This window comes from Apostichopus japonicus, chromosome 11 (assembly GCF_037975245.1).
Source record: "Apostichopus japonicus isolate 1M-3 chromosome 11, ASM3797524v1, whole genome shotgun sequence".
NCBI lineage: Eukaryota > Metazoa > Echinodermata > Holothuroidea > Aspidochirotida > Stichopodidae > Apostichopus > Apostichopus japonicus.
The window spans coordinates 7,654,949-7,674,783 of NC_092571.1; the positions used below are offsets into that span (position 1 = coordinate 7,654,949).

At 37.9% G+C, this 19,835-nt stretch overlaps 1 protein-coding gene and 2 long non-coding RNA genes across 3 annotated transcripts in view; 2 read left to right on the plus strand and 1 right to left on the minus strand.

Moving 5' to 3' along the window:
* Positions 1-1,769: 1,769 nt before the first annotated feature.
* Positions 1,770-9,312, plus strand: LOC139976202 (uncharacterized). Its single transcript, XR_011796032.1, has 3 exons — positions 1,770-2,088; positions 5,664-5,794; positions 7,225-9,312. It is a non-coding gene; the product is annotated as an uncharacterized lncRNA (long non-coding RNA).
* Positions 9,313-12,534: 3,222 nt separating this feature from the next.
* LOC139976134 (uncharacterized) lies at positions 12,535-14,525 on the plus strand. The gene is made up of 4 exons (XR_011796009.1): positions 12,535-13,008; positions 13,167-13,480; positions 13,606-13,899; positions 14,060-14,525. It is a non-coding gene; the product is annotated as an uncharacterized lncRNA (long non-coding RNA).
* Positions 14,526-15,321: 796 nt separating this feature from the next.
* The window catches only part of LOC139976126 (uncharacterized), a 31,134-nt gene continuing 26,620 nt past the window's right edge, over positions 15,322-19,835 (minus strand). Inside the window, exons 11-12 of the mRNA XM_071984563.1 lie at positions 17,948-18,181; positions 15,322-17,285 (exon numbers count right to left, since the gene is read on the minus strand). Coding sequence (XP_071840664.1) covers positions 17,104-17,285; positions 17,948-18,181 — 416 coding nt within the window. The 3' untranslated portion in view covers positions 15,322-17,103. The remainder of the gene's footprint in view (positions 17,286-17,947; positions 18,182-19,835) is intronic.

Here is a 19,835-nt window from a genome sequence, read left to right on the forward strand (position 1 = left end):
TTTAAGCAAGTACTTAAGCAAGTAATTTTACTGTCACTCTAAAATTAGTTACCCATACTGTTTAATTCTGCATATATAAACATTCTAACAAGCCTTTAAGTTCGATTATTGGAGGACCAGAACCTGCAGGAAAGCATTGTTTTTTAAGTTCTCTATAGCAATTTTAAGACAATAGACTACTAAATACCATGATAAATCAGCTTCCAAGGCTACATTGCATTGTGCCAGTTTAAATCTATACACACATAACAAATTTAAAGGGTGTGAAGACTCACGCAAAAAGAAACGTCTAATGCCGGTAGTCTGACCTAGTTTCGAATGAGGTGTAACAGAAGTGTTAGACACCACCATAGATCCCAGAAAAAAAAACACAGCTTGCTACCGTCGGTAATTAGACACTAGTGCACAGTCAGTACATACAGCTGCGGTCAATACCCACAGCACAGTGTACAAACGATACAGTGATGAACATCTCAGGTTCAGCTAAAGACAACAAGGTATCACGTTTCATTACTGTCTGCATTTTGTAGCGACAAGAGAAAAACTTCACTTCACTTCACACACAAGTTAACTTTTTATAGATGGTGGCACCCGTTTTGGGGCGAGTCTTCAATGCCTTGAAGTATATTACGAACATGAGACTTTAGGATACATTATTCTTTATCCCGTATATATATCCACATGGTCCCTATAATTTATCCCGGAACCTGCGGTTGTAGCAAGCTCTGACTTAGGGGTATACCCCCCTAAATTAATCTAGCATATTAATGGATATGCTAGGATGTGCCTATGAACTTTGTGCGAGGTTGTACACCCATAGTGGTGGTCTAATTCTTCCCCGGATGAATGCAAAATTACCCCGACTGAACCATGTCGTCGACTGAGCCCTTCCCCCGACCGACGAAGGGAGGGGCCACTCCTCCCCTTTGTGCACGCCACTGGTGTAAGCCATTATTTACATCTTAACAGTAACTGCGAATTACTAAGTAAATAACACATTTTGGAGGAGAATGGACTATTCTCTTTTCAAAACCCATAGTTACGATTGGAAAGGAGGGATTTGAGACTTAATAACATAACTGTAGTTAAGAAGAACTTTTACTCAGCATCCTGATGAAATTTGCATTTAATTAGACTATTTTCTATTTTCGCGATTAAAACATGTGAAGTTGACATGTTTGGTATACCAACAGTAAAATTGAATCGAATATGTTTGATATCATAGGTGACATTCTTTTAATAGCAGCTTACATTGTTTACAACGTGTTTCCAAAGATTAATTTAATTTAATCTATTTATGGATCATATACATTATACATACTGAATGAAACTTGATACTTGATACGTTGGTATTGGCTGGAATGAATGACGCCGGTGATCTAAATTCAACTAAATTTCAAGCTGTGTGTCGGATTACCTACGACTGATGCTGTTTACCCAACTGCACCTCCATTTTCCCCTATTCCCCAATCCCCAACCTATTGGCCTTAAAAACAAACCCACTGATAATTGATAAACTGGTCCATGCAGATTTTTTACTAGTTTAATCTCTTCTTTTTTTCAAGTTACACTTCACTGACTACAAAATAAAACTAAACAATGAGGACTGTTCATCTCATAAATCGGTTCTACAGTAGCAATCGATACCAATTATCCCGAGAAAGTCCTTGCTTTTTTAGTCGGTTGGTTTTGGATTATTTCAAAAGTCTAAAGCTTTATAACTGATTTAGAACACAGAAATCGATAAAGAAGGAATAGGAACGCTTGCAGCTGAACCGATACAGGCGATGAAAGCTTCCGCTAACTTCAATTCCCCACGGCTGTTGGAAAGAGCTTGTTTGTGGCTTTAAAAATGCACAGACCACGGCTACTAAATCTCATTATAGAATGTATATAAAGTCTTTTACATTCTGTTTCATCTTTCTGGCTGTTGCTGTCTTTGCTTCGAATAACCGAGAGACTTCATAATGGTTCTTCTAGTGCGAGTTTTCACTACTAATGGCATACTGAGAGCTTGTTCGAAAAGAGAGCTACACATCAAATTTGCCAAGGTTTTTACTGTGTTGTTCGTCTTCGTCAACAGCTATGGTAAGTAGCTTACAGTAGTTATATATAGCTGCATCTATTTTCAGATGCAGCTTCTGCATATAATTACTTTAGCTTATTTTCTAACTATAAGTTAAAATGGGTTAATAAATCAATTCGAACATATTTTGAATTTTGAATATTTTTTTGCTGTTAAGATGTGCACTCTTCAGTTTATCCTCAGTTAGTGTTATCGTCCATACGAAGTCACGTGTAAAGAACCCCTCCTAAACTAACATAACCAGAATGCAAAATGCATTGAGGTTTCAATGACTTCAATGCACTTCACTTCTGCTTGTTAACCAGAAGTAGCTGTTACAATATAAATGGTCCGAACCACTATTTTGATGTACAATTACACAATGGCATGATAAACACAGGTTAGTATACTGTACGTGGCAATACACACCTCCACCAAAAACAATATGAGAAGTATCCACGATTCCCATCGTTAGATATAATGTACAGGGTTTAGAGTTTGACCTCTGGGTGACCTCAAATGAGATTTGACCTCACAAGCAACAGATTGTTGTATTCATTCAATGTGGCAACTCCATAAACCATGTATGAAAAGTATCCATGATTTCTACCATGAGAAATCATGTCTTAGAGGTTTTCAGGCCTCGACAAATATTTTTAAAAGTACTTGCTATTTGGCGACCGTGAATAAAATTCTACTTGCCAAATTCCACTCGCCACTAGGCCTATGATATTTGGTCACGTTTCCAAAGTACAGATCTGCAACATCAATACTTTCTGTGAAGAAAGAAAAGACACTTAGGCAGATTGCATGGTGCTACGTAATTGCACATTGGAAAAGTATGTTTCTGTGCATTATGAAATTAAACATTTTTGCACCAAAAGTATGAACAAAATAAAACATGACGCAGAATCATAAATAAGCAGCTAGGCCTACTATAGTTTCTCAAATAATTAAAAATAGGCCTACAATATCTGTTATAAATACCTACGAAGATAGCTTGGCTTTTGTAACATTAGGACTCATCTATTTTACTAGGCATATACTATACAGTAACTAGGTGTGCGCGAGTCCTAAGCCTATACAGTACCTCACTGCTACTTTGAACTGCCTCTCGATTAGAGCGGCTGCGTACATTTTCCCAATTATTCATCTTGTTTTTTAGCTGCAGATTGGTGCGCGAGAAAATATCGCTATTACTCCATTACACTGCCTAAATCAAAGCGATATTTTACGCAATGAAAATCTGAGGTTGTAAGAGCATCTATCTTCTAAAAAATCCTAGCAGCAACAACAGCAAACTTGTCTCAAAACTCCTTAAATTGTTCTATACTTTGCGAATTGTGAGCCAGTAGTAAAATTGCCTTAACAAATAATTAAGGAGATGTTTTGCCATCTTAATGTATTGGTATTCTGACTGATATTCTTGGTACATCGGTATCGGTTTTATTTCTATATTTCTTGTAAGTTTGGATAAATGACTCTTTAAGCAAGTGATGTTCATTAATTAAAGTGACTGGAGTATTGAGTCTAATACATAGACCATTAGACCAGTGTCTCAGATGCAAAATAAATGTCAACGGGAATACACGAACTCAGACAGGGGATAGGAGCCGGGGGGCACTGGGGGCAAGTGCCCCCCTCTTTTTTTCCAACTAGCAAATGTGCCCTTCTGGCAAATAAAATGTGCCCCTTTGATGAAGAACTGTCTTTTGGATATCTTAAGCCTTTGTTAATTGAAATATTTTATTTTAATTATTTATTTTTAGTCTGTACATGAAAATTTAAAATTCCATCCCAGATCGTTTTGTAGAACGGTTAACAATAAACAATCTCAATAAATAAAAAAAACAATGTTGCAGCGCACCATAAGAGTATTGATAGCATACTAACACATTATATATATTTAAGTGATATGGCCGGTGTGTATCGGTTTATAGCATAACGAGTGGTGGTTGTGGAATGAGCAAGTGCCCCTCTGATGTTGTGCCCCCACCCCCCCCCCCCCCACGTTTTGGAAGCTTCCTACTCCCCTGAACTCAGTTGACATGTTCACAGTACATTACAAATTTGTCAAGCAGTTTCAAGTGTGATTTGTCACTAAATGCGACGTAAAATACAGTTTTTTTCGATTGGTCTGGAATTTCATCAATCCAATTATCGAGCGACTAATAGTCTAAGATAGTAATTGATCATAAATATATAAGACACCCTGAGGCTCCAAGTTTATTGGAGGAAATAAATATCAGTGGGTATATCGAATCCGCAGCCAGTTTGGACACTTTCCTAATATTAACACTTCTCTAAACTGTACTCCAATATCATGCTCTCAAAGCACTGGTATTGTCAGTACAAACAGTTCCTATAACCTTGATCTGATAGAAACTGATATTCATACTGCTCGTATTCACAATACGAGTGCTCTGAAGCGGGACGTAACACAACAGTATAGAAAAAATTGTCCCAACTGTATGAATTTTCAACATTTAATCAACCAGACAAATTTTAATGCCCGCTATGAACCACATGGACAAGAAAAATATGTATATAAAATCCAATGAGATTGAGTTTTACTCAAATGTTTGAAATTGTAAGTAAAACTTGAGATAATTAAATATGTTTCTAACGGGAATTTTTAATCAAATATCACAACGAAAGTCACGTAAAAATGGCTGTTTTAAGTGACAACGTTTTGTTGTGTGAGAATCAGGTGTCCTGGGGTAAGGGGGGGGGGGGTTAATGAGGGCTATAGAGAAGGTAACATTGGAGCTATACAGCCGCGGCGACCGGAGTCAATTATATAGCGCCAGGGGAAATATCTGATTCTTCTCGCGTTTATCAAACAATTATACGATAAATGAAAACTTCAGAGGAAGGGCGACATAACTGTGCACGAACCCAACCTGACTTTACAGACCCTAGGGAGAATACAAACTTGATTTGGAATACGGTGAGAATTTCACTCCTTGAGTGTTTCCATGGTGATGACTCTTTGGAGGAATGAATGCCAGTTTGATAAACGTGTGAGTTTGTGATCAGTTAGCTCGAAAACTGTACAGAGTGCTTTTTTTCTATAATAGTAAGAAGTAATTACAGGTCTTAGACGACGAGACGCCCGGTGTTGAACTCGCAGATCTGGTATACTAAAAGTGGACGTTTTTATTGGGGTTGGGGGAGGGGGTGGGGGAGGAGGACTACTTTGATCAAAGAGAACACGTGGTATCTAGTGATAAGATGTGCAAAGTATTTTCCAACCCCTACTAAGTTTATTAATTGACTCCCACTATTGACGTTCTAACCACAATAATGTCATTTTGTCAAGGTTCATTGACCCACGAAGGTCAAGCAAGAGTTATTTTCAAGCCGACTCCCATGAAGGGGGCTGCTTTCCCCCCCCCCCCCCAAGAATTTTAAAATTTTACACATGAAATGTGCATTCTGGAATATTTATGCTAGAAATTAGGTCTACACGAAAAGTTGTGCTAATAACTACGTTCAATTTTTGGTGGACCCTCCCCCACACCTACTACCCCCACACCCACCCCTTCTCCCGCGCCTGTATGCAGTTGATGTTTCTTTTTCACAATTATTCGTACAGGGCTAGCTGCTGGTAATAGCTGTTACATCTGCTCAACGATTGATGGCTCGAACGACGATTGTGAGGACGAGTTCATGTACAAGGAAAATACATCGGTGAATGTTGACGACTCGTGTGACAAATATTGTATTGTAAGCATGACCATTTCAAAGTCTTACAATTATGCTAGAGTGAAACATATAAAGGCACACACGACACATTTACAACTAAAATTTGTTTAATCTAATAGTCACTTCAGGATAGATTTGTCCTTCGTGATTTTTTCCCGAACTTTTTTTTTTCGCATCGAATAACTAAGACCTATATGCCCTTGGCTATTGTACGACATTTTGTAGAAAATAAACCTTTTACAGTGCATTTGGCTTTTAAATTGACATTAAAATTCATAGTCACGTTGTCTGGTGAGTTCGATTGGTTGTTTTGATCATAGTACAATACCTTCTCCAATGCATAACGTGCTAGTACCGAGCTTGGCGGTAAAATGCACTTAAATATACACACAGAGAACCCCTATGAAACATTGCGATGTAAACATACTCCAAAATATGTATCGTAGCACAATTAATTGCTCTATTGACTCACACACTGAATTCGTCACTTTCCAAGCCTGCTAAAGCATAGATAGAAGTTTTCAACTGCCATAATTAAGAAGGCTGATGAGTTGGCCTTTCGTGGCGCCTGTAATCTTCAAAAACCATGAAGGTTTAGACGTTGAGCTAGAAGAGCAAGGAGTTTAGCGTATTGAATTCCAACCCTTTCCGTTAGCTCGCTCGGAGTAATATCCACATTTAACCAAACAATTTATAAAATAAATTCAATCAACTTTAATCTTCCTTATTTTCACACCATCTGTATTTTTTATGTTTGCTCTAAACCATACAAATAAGAACAATCAAAACAATAAAGAATTCTTTAGTTAGGTTATGCAATGCATAATATTCTGACAGTGCATGTAAAACACATTTCTCCTGCGTTTGGAAGAGAGAACCAATAATTTAATGATCGGCATCAACAATTTATAGAAGGACACAATGTTCGTGTCCTGTAACTTGTGAAGGTTTTGCACACCTGGTAGTGGCACATATGCAAGGGGACGGGCCGGTAGTCTACACGGGGTGGGGGCGTGCCCTTATGTAGCCATACTTAGCTAAGGGCTGCCTATTCCATTGTACTGTAACTACCGGATAGATTCGGGTATGAGTTACGCAGTTTGGTTCTCTCAGCTAATTGCCTTTTCAATCATTATATTCCTTTTTCTCCCCCCTTCCCCTCTCCCTTCTCTTCCCCTCCTCTCCTCCTCTCCGCCTTCTACTGCCCCTCCGTATTGCCATTTCCAAAAATGTAAATAGCGTTAGATGTACCCCTACCCCTCCTCTGCCCTGCCCCTCTTCTACCCCTACCCCTCTTACTAAATGTATACCAGCCATGACAAAGATAATAAAGGATAACCCTCAAGTCATATAGTATATGCGTAAGTATGAAATTGTAATTTCCGTTTTAAATGCGTTTTAAAAATTATTCTTATTTAGTATTCAGGCGAAACAATACATTTTTTTTTCAGAAACATGAAGTCCGTGTATCAACATTGATTCCCAGCCACTATCGTCCACATGCAATAAACCGCACTTGTGGGTCTTCGTGCTTTAATATTTGTACTGAAGTCAATGGGATAGAGACATGTATATATTGTTGTCTGGAAGACTTTTGCAATGGTGCTTATCAGCTTCCGTATAACCTGTTCGACATGTTGGTGTTGTTAATATTTTCGGTAGCAAATGTCATTTCTGTTGGGTAAATTGCTAAATAAATCATTATTAGTATACTGTGGGACTTTGTAGCAAAGCATTTATATATTATAGTCTTGTATATTGTTTTGTAATGAAGTAACAATTTGGCTGCAATATTTTATGTAATCGCTTCTTAATGGTTTTCAACATTGCCCACTAAACAGGCTAGGAAGTCAATTAATGGTCACCCATGCTCAAAATTTAATAATCCTTTTACGGTCACTGTAAGAGTAGTTACACACACTGAGACATTTAATTATCTGAGATTCATTTCTAGGACCAGAACCTGCAGGAAAGTAATTTGAAAACGTCTAAAAAAAATCACCATAGGCTTACTAAAATTTGGGGTCAATACAGAAGACTTTTAGCTTGAGTTAAGTGGTTCACGCGTGGTTTGGTTGCGATGCCTTACTAAGATTATTTACGTGAACTCATTTCACTTCCTGTAAGAGCCACTCAAAGTTGTATTATATTACTTGTAACCCAAAAATGTTCTCTTTAGCAGTAATTAAAGTCTTACATGTTATTAAAAATCAGAAGTTTATTTCGAGGCATGTACAAGCATGCACCGTTATATCGCTACTGTGTACATCTGCTATAATTTAGCGTTGTAGTAAATACACAGAAAACTCATACAATGGCATATTCGAAGAAATGACTTTGATTGACCCCCAGTTATCGCTAATAACTTGCCAGTTTTTGCCCCGTACGTTTAGGGAAATATACACGATGTATATATATACAGTCATCTTTCGTTGTTTTGCCCTTATTTCTTTTGTATTGTAACATGACTCCTACAAATCTTTTTATATCATAATAAGCTTTAGTTTATAATATTAACAAAGAACAAATTAATTTGTACTATTCGAAGAAAACTGCAGAGGAAAAATAACAACGTCAAATTAATAAATAACAAAACAAATAAATGAAATGAAATGACATGAAAAATGAAATGAAATTTTGGGTTTGTCTTTAGTTTTCCTCTGATTTTGTCTCACTCTATTTCATCCTCTATTAATTTAATCAAAATTTACAGTTTTGAGATGATTTTGGGAAATTTTGTGATATTGTTCGATATCAAAATTCCATATCACTGTATGGGTCACAAAAGATTGATTGGACCAAGTTTCTTTCGAAAAGTGTTTTTCCTTTAAAATTTCCAGGTTGCTTTTTAAACCGTTTAATTATGTACTACGAAAAGTGTCCCCGCTATTCTAAGAAATGATTAGTACTACACACTGTTCTGGGGCAATTGTAAAGTAAGAGTGAAATTGAAGATACCGGTACAAGTGCACGTCACATCAAGGGGGGCCATCGGGGACTTAAGTTGCTCCAGGATGGAAAACACTGAATATCCTTGTCTTTAAGTTTGTAAAATGCCTCGCACGTTTGCATATTTGATATTCCCCACTTGTGTCTGCTTTTCGTGCCCCAGAAAATCTCTCAAGCAATCTTACGTCTGTTTATTGTATTTCACAGGCCGACTGTAATATTATGCATTACTTTTTAATGTGTATATGGCCGGCTAGTGATGTCAGTTAGTATTTTGTATACGCTGAATATATTTTGTCTCAATTATTGCAACCAGTTGGGAAAACATTTCCTATATTTTACTTTCATATCCCGATTTGCAATTAAGTATAATCGTAATAACATTATGAGTAGTATGACAACAAGTTAGAAACTGTTCATACTGTCAGTATAAGTGCTTTGAAGCATGAGCCCTATATCTCTATAAGGTTGTATATACACTAGACCCTCACACGTGAAAACAATTTTTCTATACCATGTCCATGAATATACAATATAAGCCTACTCTATTTGATATTTTATATACATAGATGTTTATACAAAATATATGCTCGACCATACGTAGTGAGTTGCCACTTTATCTGTAGGGATTTCTGTGCTATATAGAAACATGGTCATACGTGCAGTAGCTATAATGATCGAACAAATACAGATTGGATTTACTTGAACGTTGTGATATATTGGGTAACAACGTCTGGAATTTTTCTGTAGGAAAATATTTTGCAAGCTGAAAAGGTGCTACAGCTGGATGTTCAGTATTTGGCTGGCACCAGACAATCTATTCAATAAACTTCGTTTCCCTTGCGATAGAGAAGATAGACTAAATCATTCCCTGAATGAACAGTTATGACGACTTTCGTAATTGAATTTCAAGTGATCATGCCGTCGCGTCCTGGCGACCGTTGGCCATTTCTGATAACCACTGACGTACACACGCAGGATTTCAGAGGTGGTTGCCAAATTTGTATTCCCCGACTGATTTAGATAAAGGCATGAACCTTTATGGAAAGGCGTCCTGAGCCCCGGCGGAGAAGTGGTCTAAGGCCTCCCCGACTGAAAACAAGAAATCCTCCCATGAAAGTTGTGCCCGCGATTGGCGTTGGGATGCAATGCAATCGTTTGTGCATGTGTTGTTGTATTGTGCATGTGTTGTGCATGTGTTGTGCCTACTGTCTGTTATCTTTTCTTCTTTTTGGACTCTATTTCTTTGGCGGGAAAACGTTTGTGTTTTTGCACTTGTGTGATACTGCCTATGTATTTTCCTTGGGTTGTTCTTGGTCAAAGACATTGTAAGTTGACAAGATTCATTCAAATGGCGATTTGGTGGCCTTTTATGAGGCTATTTCAATTTTTTTTAATTAAATCTGTTCGTACACCGGAATTATCGTGGAATTTGTTTTAAGGCTTCTCATTTATTTCAATGAATACATATAATGCCGCAGCATCTTAAACACCTTCTTAACATTTGCACCATAAAAAAAGAAGAATAAATTAACAAATGTAATCGAAAATGTTTTATTTTATCATTACAATCATTACGGCGTGATATGGTGAAGAATAATGCAATATAAATAGAACTATGTTTCTTTTTCACAGTTATTTCGATATGTTAACAATCATACAGACGGATTTTAACTAACTCACACACACACACATATATATATATATATAAATCATTGTCATCTAACAGTTGTTAAGAAAGATCAAAGAGTCGGCGCAGATGGTCTAACCCTGCTTTCTATAAGAGGCTTCTTTTCTCTATCGAGAATGCAGGTAGTAAAGTTATTATAAACATGCATCTTTCCGTCTACGATGTGCCAAGCGTGTCATCATAAATCCTGAAATCGACATATCTCCAATAAAAGTATCGTCTGTTATGCTTTTTTTTAGGGGGCGGGGGCTCTTACAGGGCGAAATTGTCATAGGCGTGGGAAAGCTGCATCAAACCTTTTCCCACAAATGAATTTCTTGCGTTCATATCCGCTTATCTAGATTAAATGGTTCTGCTTGGAAGAATTCGGAATTATCAAGTAGTTTAACCCACTTTGGCTACTTCCACGTGTGACTTCTCCTTCGTATAGTCAACACAGCTAGGTTAGGTAATGACCGTTACAAAGACAAGGTATCAGACCAGCTAGGAAGCCCGTGGCGAGGCTGTGAGAGGTCAAATTAATAGTTGCTGTTTCATAAATGATATATATATATATTGCTAAGAAGTTCATGAATTAACTTCACAAGTTTGTTAACATGTTTACTTGGAAAGCCATATTTCGCAAGAGCCTCACGCACCTGGCTCTCCAGTTGTTTGTATCTCTGGAATCTTAACAAAAGCCATATTACGCAAGATCCGGTAACGGTCGCGCTAACGATATCACCTTTGGAATCTTATTCGAGGCGAATCTGTATCCAGGGCCGTTTGGGAGTTCTCACTGCTTTTAGTGACGCTGTCAGGGTCTTGTTATGTCTGTCGTCTTGTATCTCGATCTTCTTCCTTAAATTATTTCGGGAAGTTTCTGAGAAGGTTTCTTTATTTGACAGACTTTCCTATCAATTTTCAATCGTTAACACCTGCTGCCTATACTATACTTCCACTGGATTCGGACACTATTGCTAAAAGGACTTAAATTTCCAATTTGTTAAACTTGCCACCTAGTTTCACCCAATTTCGAGGCTCCTTCCCGGAAAGCGAACTCCCCAAACTTCTCGGTAGCCAACGCCGTTTCTGGAATGCGAACTTGCCAACGTTACAGTAGCCACAGTAGCCAGCGTTGCCGTTGACGAGCGTTCCTGGAGGTACGGTATACCTCCTCGCGCTTTAGCATTGATTATGTAAGTTTTTTTCTTAATTTGTAATGTACCGGTGCCTAATAAATATATATATATATCTAGATATATATAGATAGATATATATATATATATAGATATAGGCTATATATATATATAGGCTATATATGTATATATATTTATATAAATATATATATATATAGTATCCCTTATTGTTTGTATTTATTGGAAGCAATAAAATTATGTTAACGTATAATTGAAGTCTCTGTCTCCTCTGTCTTGACTCTTCCTTAACCACTCCCGCAAACTTGTATGTGACTTCGTAACAAATTATAAAGAAGAACCACGTGTACTCCAAAACGAAATAATTGACAAATAAGGAGTAGCATGGTGGGCTGATAATTGACGCACTTAAGGGTTTGACTAACGATGTCTATCAACGAACAATCCAAAATCACTCAACTGTATGCGTTTTTCATATATGTGTAGTTCCCCGGAAATGTCATGATCTAAAAATATTTATTGTTCTGTGTCTATGCAATGTACAATTGAGCAGAATTTGACCACAAAATGTCTGCCGTGTCAAGTTCTTTTATACCCTAAATTGACACATTCTTCTATAAGCTAACTGTACTGTAGGCCTAAGTATATACATCCATTGACTTTGGATACTGTTTGCTATGCTCTGAGCCTCTAAGCTCAGACAGGTCAGGTCCCAGAGAGTATAGTGATATCATATTGAGGTAATTTTGGTTACTTTAGGGAGTAAGATAATAAATGTGCAAAACTGGGGGGGGGGGTGTTAAAAGCTTAAAACAACATTTGATCAGCATATACCTAAATTGGATTAAAACTCTTGTTGTCAGTATATGTATCTTACAACAGCTTCAAGCTCATCTTGACAACTTCATCCAGGAATTGAATGCAACATTTACCATGCAGGTAAGTACTTGTGTCACAGTCTGTTACCTTGTCTAATAATTGCTTGTTGATTATATATTCCTTCCATCCGTATTGCAGGGGGCGCTCTCCAGCCGACTACGCATGTCCAAAGGTAACTGCGCGTGTGTATTAGGTGACAACATGTATTTGCATAACTAAATTCCTGCACCTCAGGTGCCTATTGTATTTAATCATGCATGGAGAGTGTCCCCTATTGTTAGTCTGATACAGCGTTTGTATATCCTTACTATAGAGTGACATTCTTTACCTTTATGTATATTTGCGTTGGATTGGTTTGGCCGTTGAGATAGGGAGCACGGAAAGAGAGAGGAGGAGTAAAGAGCAGAATGACATTTTAACTGTTCACGTCTTAATTTGCACCGGTACTTGTTGTGTGATATATGTACAGGACCCCGTCACACTTGTATTATGTTCTTCTTTTATCAATCGATTTTCATCCTACCGATTTGTTTTATTTACTAGAGCAACAGCTTGGTTTAACTCTCAAAATCAAAGTGCTGGTGAGTGTTTTTCATTTATTACATTATGACCCTCTAACAGTGTGCTTCTAAGTGTTCACATTGGCATGCTACATCTGAGATCGTTCATTCCATCTTATGCAGTTTAATTGATGACATATATTATATTATAAATTCCTTTCTGGAATTTCTTCTTACAGGTACGCTGATACCACTTTTAAGGTATGCCGATCTCCCTTCAGCCAACTTTTTTTCAATCCATGCTTTCATACAGCAAGGGAAAAACATCAAGCAATTACCTCTACTTTTTTGCTATAATGTCTCGCAGAAGAAGGACAAATTAAAGAAAAGTCCTGAAAGCAGTGAAGAATGCCCTCCCCCCCCTACAGAACCCAGGGTGAGGTGAATGATGATGGATTTCGAGGCAGCTTCATGGAGAGGAGCTCAATTCATCTTTAGGGATGTCACCATTCTGGGCAGCAATTTTCACTGGCGTCAAGCAGTTTGGAGAAAGGTAAATAAAGAAAATGTCTTTATTTCATTGGAAAAGTTTTCGGTGGAAATATGTATATGTCTCGTTTTATATGTTTTGTTATATGTTATTTTAGTAACATCCAACTATCAACCTTTCTTTTGTAGGTGCAAAATTTAGGCCTACGGACGGCTTACCTTGATGACAGTGGGTCACAGGCCTTCATAACAAAAAATGATGGCTCTGCTCATGCTGCCAGTGGGACAAATCCGGCCCCAGTTTGATATTCTGGCAGGGGAGGCATCATCAGATCAAATGAAGGCCCTCTGTACATATATCCGGGAGACCGGGATTGGCCATGGACTGTGGGCACCTGATGCATGTATCCATGGTGAATGATGCATGTACTGATTCATGGTGCATGTATCGGAGATCCATCAGTACAAAACATGATGTAGAAGGTAATGGATTGATAGGAGTTGATACTTTATATCCTTTAACTAATTGTTTGAACTATTTATTTTTAATAGTCATATTACAAAATGCATTACATTAATAACTAAACTTGTTGCAGACTTTGCTCAATTTATATTAACAGCTATTTAACTTGTTTCTTTACAGGGTGGCACCATGCATGCTCTCAACAAGAAGGTAGGGGCTAAAAGTCCATTTTATTCTCTGGTGTGGGCCATGTTTGAGGCAGCCAGCTATGTCAAACTTCAAGTTCTGCTCGTGTCAGAGGGCAATTTAAATAGAGTGGAGAGAAAAGGCTACAAAAACATCCAGAAAATGATTATTAAATTATTGGGACGAATTTGAGCAGGGGACACGCTCTACAAATAGGTTGCTGCTCATGTGCCAAGATGCTGGGCAATTTGGATGCAAAACACCAGTAGAGCTGCAGGTAACAGGAACTAAGTCATCGCCTGTCCCTACGGGGAGAAAGGAGGGCATGGGCATGGACTTGGGGGTATAGGTCCCAAGTGCGCTCAACCATAATTAACTCTTAAAGTGCTGTTGTTGCATTTGAACGTCAATAGGAGACAGGTTATTTTGGTTTAAAATTGAAATACACAATGACAGAGAAATGCCTTTTTATTTCATTTAACACCTATTTTAAGTAAATGTATTATACTTGTTTTATTTGTGAAATACACTTTATAACTGCTTAGAAACCACTCTCTTTCTCTCTCTCTCTCTTTGTGTCTGAATATATATAATCGAACGGTTGAAGTTCTCCTGAAAGCCATGTTGACCCACCAAAATACATGGTGTAACGAAAACGACTGTATTCATTAATTTTGTTTTTACTCTTCTTTATTGTTGAAACAACGGCTGCGGAGCTTAGTCTACGCCTTGTGACATTTCATGACACAGCCGCGCTCGTCAGTCGTTGATTCACATATGTTTTCACTGTTGGAATATTCCATGGAAAGTTTCCGCATATGCGTATGTTAAGAAAAGACATGTGCTGGGAGTCGACCAGAAGAACAGCAGCCGGGTAGGGCGTATTTCATGTAAGTAGCCTAGGCTGATTTGATAAAAGAAACCCCTTATTTTTAGCTTAATTCAGATCTATTCCAGCACAATTTACTGATGAAGGTTACAAAACAAACACATATTTCAAGAGCATATATGTGTTCAATCTGGAGTTTACTACGGAATGTGCCAACCGTTATAAACAAACTCCCCAACCCCAGCTCCCACTTTTGCCTCTCACTTCGCGGGCTTAGGTCCATTGTTATTAACATTGACAATCTAGTTCACAAACACATACTGAATAAGGATGAATTATGACTATTACCATACACAATACCCACCGACGTAATACTATAAACACATAGCCATATACATATATTCTCGCTCTCTACGAAATGTTATCAAAAAGAATACAACAGCTTAATAAGAAAATATCACAAAAGACACTCCCTAAAGGATGAAACTTAGCCAGACCAAATTGTTACGGCAGCTCACCTTTCACCCTCACGCCATATCGAAAACCACAACCAAATAAGGTGGCGCTGTTTAACTCAAATTAATAATCACCGCCACTTGTACTCGATCATCATTCCTCTTCCGAACCTAAGCTATCCTAATAACAATCAAGTCTCGGTGCTAAATTCTATCTTTTCCATCCTCCTAAGCATTTTAATATGCCTGATCAGTTCAGTAAGCCATGCTGCTCCTCAAAATAAACCCGATTACAAAACAAAGTCGAACGCCGCATTTGAAACGGAAGTTAACAGAGATGTTAGTTCTTGGTATGAATAGTAGTAACCTACAAAGTAGAGCCCTTGTTGTGTCGCGTAAATCTGACAATTAGGCCTACTACTAAATCTCACGATGTTGTCTAGTGAGACTGTATACAGGTAAATATATAAAGAGACCACGAGGTGACACAAAACTGCCAGGTGTGCTAATATGACCACAATTTGCAGAAGCTTTTCACATCTTCTTTGACAGTTGCGTATGATCCATTGTTTATAAAGGCTACACTTCACTGTAGTTTGCTACCATCAAGAAATGCTTCATTATGCTTCATTAATTAGTCATTTAAATGCATATATATATAGATAGATAGATGGGTCATTCCATATCAAACCACCAAATTTTGGAGTATGTTTTGGTTCGACATCTTTCAAACAAGTTACCAAAATTACCACAACAAAATAAGCATATTCTGCATTACCTCAAAATTGGCCGATTTATCACACTTTGAACTTCCGCAGCTTGTCTCCACAGTGCAGGGCATTTTAGCATTTTCTAAACTATGTTGTCCAGTCCAAACAATACAAAAGAATTATTAAAATGCTTTTCTGTATTATATTTGCAACTTGTGCAGCTCTAAAATTGCTATTTCATGCTACGATTCAGTAAATAATATTTGCAATGTACTGTCTGCTTCTGGTTTAATTAAAAAACTTTATTAAGTGTATGCAGTGAATTTATTCAGTGGCTAGTAGCTGTGGATTCAGGGGGAGGGGGTAGGGTTCAAGAGATACCGCTGGGGTACTTTATCCTTACTTCATCTATGCTGAACTTGACGCTAAGCCGTAAATGCAAAGTTATAATATGAGAAAAGGCCACATGATCTGCCAGTACTGAACGGTGTACTGAATTTGACAACTAGAATAGCCAGTAAGTTAGTGATTTGAATTAAACAGACTAAGGTATATCCCACGTTTGGGATTCTTTTAATTATTCATACAAAACATGACTGGCAGTTATGATCCGTCTGCTTCAAATTTCTGAGCAAATCCTTGGACATTGCGTTCAGTGAACCGCCTATCGCTACGCCTCTGATTTTATTGCCACCATTTCAATCGGTCCGGGCTCTCATGGATTAAAACTGATCATAAAGTTACTGTATCCACCACAGTCTCGATGTAAGTGCCTCACAAGGCATTTTGACGTAATGTAACCGTACTAGAGAAGTAGTAACTATAACGAGGCATAGCCATCCCTTTCAGTATTACTTTGAAGTTCTAATATGTTTTCTTTTGGATTATCGAATTTACTGATTGGTCCTTTTGGAAGAAACGGATGAAATCAAATCTAGTCACTTCAGGCAAAGATCTACTGCACTACACCAGCTGAGTATGTATCTAATCCATTAATTAGTAAGCTATGGCGGATGATGATCTCAGCACAGCTTATTCCTCGTCTTATTTCTTCTTTTTGATCACAACAGATATGCCAAGTAGCATTCCCGTTACCATGACAACAAAGAGGGAGGAAACAAGACCAGCCACCAAGCCCGTAGCGATGCTGTCAGAGGCAAAGTTCACAGTTGATGTCTCTTGAATGAGATTTCCATCTACGCTTCGTTCGTTGCGGATGTTAAATTCTATGGGCAACATTTAAAGAGAAAGTATATGTACAGGTATTATATATGCCTTGAATTAGTTCATAATCGGTTATAAATCAAAAGTAGATTGGCCGATACATTCGAATTCTTATCACAACAGCTCCCCCCCCCCCCCCATATTTGAAATCATTTGCATTTCACTAATCGGATGATGGTGTGACAGTGGTGAGAAACGGTGACTGAGATATAATGACGGTGCGACTATGACATGATTATGGTGTGACGACGGCATGATGGCGGTGCGGCAATGGTGTCGATTGTGTTATTATGAAATTGTTCTATATAACGCTGGTTAGACTAGGGTTTGATGATATTCTATCACACTAATATGTTAATGGTGCGACCGTGATATAACAACAGTATGATGACGGTGTAATGATGTATGCGACTGGTATTTATGGCGAACTGATAATAGACTGTATAGTTGAACTGATCTAACGTTGATGAGACTATGTTATGGCTATCGTTTGGCGATATTCATATTACGGTGTTATGATACTGGTGCGACTATGATGTGACTACGACCAGGTGATATTGGTGTGGCGATTGATTGGTGTTGCTAATATGATTATCATGTAACCCACGTTATCTTGCCTGACTGGAAATATCAAATAAATATTAGAAATGAAATGAATAATTACCGGAGGAAGAGATATTTCCGTCCATAACGTTGACGAGAATGGCATTCTGTTGACCAATCTCTCCGTCAGATACGTAAGCAATGGTTACCAGGGTGCTCTCAACATTTTCGTCTTCCATATCCTGTATAGCTCTGAATGAGAAGTTTTGTCGGTCGCTGTTTTGAAATACAAGTTTCTTATCGCTGATGGTAAAATCGTCACCGTATGTGAGTTCCCATGGTTGCACTCCTATGACTGGAAAAATATTTAACTCTTATAACATAATACATAACAATAATAATGAACCGCATAGAAAGGAAATGTTCCCGGTAAGTTTCATATCTTCTTTGAAAACTTCGCAGAATTACAAAGAATTGCAGAAAAAGAAAATACACATGATTATTCCCTAACCGAACTAATACCTGACTTATGATACGATAGAACACTGAAAACTTAAATTGGTTCACCGACTAACATAACGTTAGTCCATCTGGTGCCTCTCCCGACTAACATAGCCTTAGTCAGTTGCTATACCGACTAATTTATTCCTTAGTCAGTTGGATTTCTTAGTCGGTCATCTTAGTCCGTCATCTTAGTCGATCAACAATTTCTTAGTCGGTAAATGTATATTAGTCGGTTACATTAGTTGGTGACATTAGTCGGTCTTTACCGACTAATTTATATGAGCCACCGACTAGTTTATAGCAGGTTTTACATTAGTCAGGATGGTGCCTCTCCCGACTAACCTTTCTTAGTCGGTATCGACTGACTAGTTGCACTGACTAGAATCACTGAAAGAATTAAACCCGACTAGTTTCACTGACTAGCATCACTAAAAGAAAAGAGAGCAGAAGAAACACAAATAATGTGTACGTTGGCAGTATTTATTTCTGATAAAACTTCTGATGTCTACAAAGGCTGACTTTCGACAGATAGAGAAGAAATCACTGTAAACAAAAAACTGAAAATATGATTTTATTCCAACAAAGTTAAGACAAGTTAATGGATCAAACATGAATCGCAAAAGTATAGCACTGCACAATAATGCAAAGTTGAATCTTGGGCAAGGGTTCCTCATGACTTTCGTTTTAAAGTGGTACCCCAAATCGACACCAGTTAAGTCTTCACGAACAAAGAGTGTTTCTCTTAACTACAAATGGCCTCCCACTTGTCTTCAGGAAGCCAAAATCTGCACCATTATTGACCTGTGAACAGAAAGTATGATATACGAGTAAGCACAGATACAGATATAGCACATGATAACTCACATTATCATAAACATACATTTACATTAAAATTTTATAACATATTGGGAGGTATACATTTAAATCTAGGTCCCTCAAATTATAAGCCAGGAATAGCAGCTTTACCAAATAATTATTAGCTTTGCACAGCATAACACCAAGTTATTTTTCAAAGCTTAATAATTATGTTAATCATGTTAATAATGATCCCAATAGACCGGGAGCCCAGAGGGTTTGGTTAGCTGGGAAGGTAACCAATTGCCTTGTACATCACAATGTTCACAGTGCATTCCTGTATATGAAACCAGACGACTGGCAAACCGACTGTGGTGGGTGTGGCTGGGAGAGCAATTTTAATGTCACCTGATAGCTAACCTAGATCAGTTTTCATGGTAACACATCAAAGTAAGTACAATGTGTCAGGTATGGCCCCAAGAGCAACAAATGGCCATTGCCAATAATTATTGGTGGAGGGGTACCCCTGCCAGTGATCTATAATTGACCCCTCAAGGCTGACCTACGTCAGCTCATGAGGTAACCACTTGAAACCTACTGGAAAATGTTGGTTAGGACTTCAGATACAACTGATGGGCATTGCCAGTAATTTTTATTGGTGGGGTACCCCTGCCAGTAGACCCCCAAAATGCCCATCCCCCATTCACCTA